This window comes from Lactuca serriola, chromosome 3, assembly GCF_051521515.1.
Source record: "Lactuca serriola cultivar US96UC23 chromosome 3, Lser_US96UC23_V15, whole genome shotgun sequence".
NCBI lineage: Eukaryota > Viridiplantae > Streptophyta > Magnoliopsida > Asterales > Asteraceae > Lactuca > Lactuca serriola.
Window position 1 is genome coordinate 120,347,946 of NC_136410.1, and position 4,869 is coordinate 120,352,814.

Below are 4,869 nucleotides of genomic sequence, written 5' to 3' on the forward strand. Positions count from 1 at the left end.
ATTTTTCTTATTTTCGATTTTTTGGGCACCAAACGTCGTTTTTTTTTGCTCCGTTTTTTTCACACCTCTATTATATACGATTATCTATATTTTCACAAACTTATAGCTATTAATATCATTCATAAAGCCATGTGCACATACGAGATCTATTACTTGTTTACTGGTTTAACACTATAATCCATTGCTCATTGTTTAACGTTGTAATGAGTACATATACATATACACACATACATTTACACACACATACATATACATAAGCACACACATACATACTTATACAAATATACATATTTCCCATAATTATCATATTTTTTCATTATTTAATTGATACATTAAACGTATATTATTTTAATTGTTTGTTTGTGTGTTAACCATATTTTTAATTGTTTTTGAATATTATTATTATTATTGAAAAAAAATAATGAAAAAAAAAGTTTTAAGACTTGAATATTAAAAAGAAAATAATAATAATAATAATAATAATAATAATAAGCACACACATACTACATATGATCATAAAAAAAAGTTTTAAGACTTGAATATTAATAATAATAATAATAATCGAAAAAAGAATGTGTATAAAATTAATAGGAGACTAACACAGCAAGGATGTGGCATGCCCGGCCGGATGGTAATTGTGTTGGTTAGTTATGAAGTAGACTCGAGTTTGATTCTTACCCCACCCCGTTTTTCTTTATTTTTCCAAAAACAAAATAAAATTAGTAGGAGTCTAAACTATTAAGGAAGTGGCATACCTGGCCCGTTGGTATGACTGTTGGTTAAATACGTGTGAGACTCGAGTTCGATTCTTGCTGCAACACTTTTTCATTTTTTATTTTGCTTGCCGTAGCTAATCCGTAAGTGTCTTTTTAAATGAAAAACGCCCCTTTTCTGTCTTCCCCCTCTCGCAGCTATCTGTTACACAAGAAAAAAAAACACTAACAACTCTCTCTCTCTTTGGTGGTCGACGCACTCTTCCCCCTGGTGGCGGCGCCCCTTCCTCCTCCTGCACTTTTCCGACGTCGACGGCACTGCCATTGCCGGTGCTTCTTCCTGCTGCATTTTCCCGTCGCCGAGACAACAAAGGTAAAACCTAGTTTTTTTTTTTCGTTTTTGTTTCTTTTTAAAAATTACTTTGTTTTAGGTTTAATTTTGTTGAATGTGAGCTGGTAAGGTTGATTTTTCTGTTGAATATGAGGTTTTAGGTTGATTTTTTTGTTGAATGTGATGTTTTAGGTTGATTTTGGTGTTTAAGATTTGTTAAAATTACTTCCTCCTGCACTTTGTTGAATGTGTGGTTATAGATTTGTTAAATATGAAATATAGGTTGAATTTGAGATTTTAGATCTGTTAAATATGATATATATGTTATTTTTTTTATCCAAAAGTGTGAAACCAGATTCTTCACAAGATGTTTCCACAAATACAGATGTTTTCGCTCAGTAGAACCGCAACACTGCAGATTCTAGTGGGTCAACAGCAAGACACACTGCAGGTAGTATAGGATTTGACTAGCACCGTAGGAAATTAGTAAGTATCACAATAATAAATTTTATTTTTCTTATTTTGTTATAAAACTAACTACATTAATTGTATGTTGACTTTTATGTAGGAAAAGTTGATGGGTAAACCACCCACACAATATGATGTTTTCGTGAAGACGCATGACACTGCCGAGTCAAAGAAAAAATATTTTGAGGGAAATCATGAAAATGTTGAATATTGCTCGCAGACGGCCAAAGAAGCACTAGTAACTTATCTTTATCATTTATGTATATTGATTGTCTCATATTTGTGTATGACAATCATGTTTTTTGTAATTTGTAGGAGACGTATCTGCAGGGGTTGGTCAACAAATTTGGTGAAGATCCTTCAAATCGTAAGGATGATGTAGATGTATGGGAGGAAAGCCAACTTAGAAGAAAAGGAAAGAGGAAGGGTGCTATCTATGGGATAGGAGCATCAGATATACATTATTTGGTTTTAGGGACTCCATCCTCCCAATCCAGCTAGTCCACCCAGCCGGATAACACGCAACAAGAGGTATGTTGATAATACTAATTAAATTGATAATAAACAAAAATATGTTGCGATTATGGTTAAAAGTTAGGTAGTTTGGTGAGAATATTGATTAAATTGATAATAAACAAAAGTATGTTGCCATTATGGTTAAAGTTTATGTAGTTTGTTGATAATATTGATTAAATTGATAATAAATAAATATATGTTGCTATTATGGTTTAAAAGTTAAGTGTATTGCTATAATTATAAACTAAAATGCATTGTTACAATAAACTAAAATACATTGCTATTATTGTTTAAGTATTAAATTTTGTCACCATTTTTTAGGTTGATAGGTTGCGTGCGCAAGTTTCTGTCATGGAACAACAACAAATGAAAGAACAAATGGAGATGGTTATGAGGATGATAAATATGTCTGGAAATCAACCCCGTGGTTCCCCACAATAATCCACTCGAGGACAATTGATAAGTATTTTGGAACAATTGAATTTGTAAATGCTTGTATTGTTTGCTTGTTTTGTTATGCTTAATTTGTATGGTACTTGAGACATTTGTATGGTATTTAAGACAATGGAAATGAATGTGTCAAAGTTGGTATTAGGGACATTTTTGGTGTATTTTGGACAAATTGAATTGATATGGTATTTGACAAAAAATGGAAATTTTTAAATTTTTAAAATTTATTTTTTTGATAAAATGAAATTAGCTACTGACTAGCTACGGAAATCTGTTGCTAAATAGGTCCATAGGTATTCTGTATAGGAAGAAAGTCAATTTTAGTCAAATATGAGTTCTGTCGTTAATCCGTAGGAAATCCGTAGCTAAACAGTTCCGTAGCTATTCCGTAGGAAAATACTTGCGTGGGTAATCCATATGAAATCCATAGCCATGTTATTCCGTAGCTATTCCGTAGGAACATACACCCGTTGGCAATCCGTAGGTATTCCGTAGCAATTAATGGCCGTAGCTATTCCGTAGGTATTATACCTATGAAAAAATCCGTAGCTATTTAGTAGCTAGTCCGTAGCAATTCCGTAGGTAAAAATTTTCCCACGGGCATTTATGCTACAGGGAATTTTCCGTAGTAAATTCGTAGGTATCGCCTTGTACCTACCGAATAGCTACGGATTGTGCCGTAGCTGTTGCGCTAGTTTTCTAGTAGTGTTTTAATGTTCTTAGTTCCATATTCTAATTTGAGTATATGTCAAAATAGTAATGTTAGACATTGGGAATACATAGTGAGTAAACCCATAATTACACAATGGAATTGAATATGATAATTGGAATAACCAAAATCATATAACATAATTCTAACATTTTAAAACCTATCCGATAATACAATGCATATGCATCTAATTCACAAACCAAATTTTCTACTCTCAAATAAGGCCCCTATCATGCTAGGATGCAAATTGTCTAAGGTTACTCCCAGTTAGAAGCTAACCGCTTCAAGTCATTGTTAGTAACTTAATAAATTTAACAATGACCATAAAGGTTATAGATAAGGAACAAATCCTATGAAGGCTCAAGTTAACCCATCCTAAATGAGATGCATAAGTATGATGATCATAAATATTAGTTTCTTTTTTAAGTGAAACAACTCTAAAACAAGTTTCATGTAATACTCAAACATGCTATAATGGCCACAAAGAAAACAGTATACTTATTATATAAGATTTTACTAAAAAAAATGTTTATGAAATAAGTGATAAGGATATGTATTTGGAACTTAGTCACATTAGCTACGCGTCTATCTTAGTCTTTAATTGCAATTCACAATTGATGTATCTCTACTCCTTTCGTATACATTTATGATTTTCAAGCATAATATTTGAATATTAATCTGTGTTGTGGGTATTTTGTGTTATATTATTTATTCTTCAGGGCTTATTGTGTAAGTTATGAGAATGTGAAATGGGTTTGACAGTTAAACGGTTATTCATGACCAGGGTATATATTGGTTGCAACTGTTGATTCTATAACCTCATTTTTGCTTTCACATATATTTTCTTTTTCTCTCGTTATTCATATATCATTTACGGTTTCAGATTAGGGTTCTTCCTTTGTGTTGTTATTCTTGTGTAAAAATGAATGATCAGTGTGATTGTAGTGAGGTTTTCTATTGTAATCTATTTAATGTAAACCATCCAATTCATATATAATGAATGGATTGATGATGTTGGGAAAGTGTTGAGTTTGTGTTTTTCATATATTCTTACAATGGTCCAACATATCCTTAACTATGTCGGTTGATGTGGCATCGAGAGGGGCAACGGTGGGGTGGCTGGTGGTAATAGGTGACCGAGGACTTGGTGAACATCAGAACATGGTAAGAAAATCAAAATATTTGCTTCCCAAGAAGCTACGACTATTTTATATTTTTATGGTTACGAGGATGAAGGTATCAATATTGGAGATGGTGACTACAGGGTGTATTTAATTTTAGTATCGGTCGCCATTACATGGGTTCAAGAACGTCTTTTTAGGATGAGAAGTGGGTGATGTTTTGAGGTTGCATATGGAGGAGCGGTCATGCAAGGCTTGTGTTGAGGGTGGCAAAATGGGCAGCTGCATAGGGACCAAATTGTTTAGGGGCCCTTTTTTTTTTTTTTAATATTACATCTGCTAATTAACCAGACTCCAGATACCCTAAGTGACCTTTTAAAAAAAACTTTAGCTTATATAATTTAATTTGTTACACGTTAGGGCTTAAGCGCCTTTTTTTCGGGCTCGTCTTGGATATTTGAATCGTACCCTGCGGGACATAAAAGTGGAAGGTGGTGTTGAGCCTTGGAGAGAAATAAAGAGAGAGGGGTTGGTCAACCTTAATATGAGAACAAGGAATGG

The 4,869-nt window shown here is 33.0% G+C and overlaps 1 protein-coding gene across 5 annotated transcripts; it reads left to right on the forward strand.

Moving 5' to 3' along the window:
• The first annotated feature begins 880 nt into the window (after nucleotides 1-880).
• On the forward strand, nucleotides 881-2,628 carry LOC145094648 (uncharacterized). Of its 5 annotated transcripts, none has more exons than XR_013703462.1 (5): nucleotides 881-1,086; nucleotides 1,389-1,530; nucleotides 1,613-1,750; nucleotides 1,828-2,043; nucleotides 2,350-2,628. XR_013703462.1 is itself a non-coding variant. In XM_079032759.1 (5 exons), the coding sequence occupies exons 2-4, from the start codon at nucleotides 1,412-1,414 to the stop codon at nucleotides 2,011-2,013; spliced, it is 408 nt and encodes a 135-aa protein (XP_078888885.1). In that variant the 5' UTR covers nucleotides 881-1,086; nucleotides 1,389-1,411; the 3' UTR covers nucleotides 2,014-2,043; nucleotides 2,350-2,628. The 5 variants fall into 5 exon arrangements, 2 of the variants coding, with proteins under 2 accessions (XP_078888885.1, XP_078888886.1); XM_079032759.1 differs by having other exon boundaries at nucleotides 1,389-1,495; XR_013703461.1 differs by having other exon boundaries at nucleotides 882-1,086; nucleotides 1,430-1,530.
• Nucleotides 2,629-4,869: the final 2,241 nt, after the last annotated feature.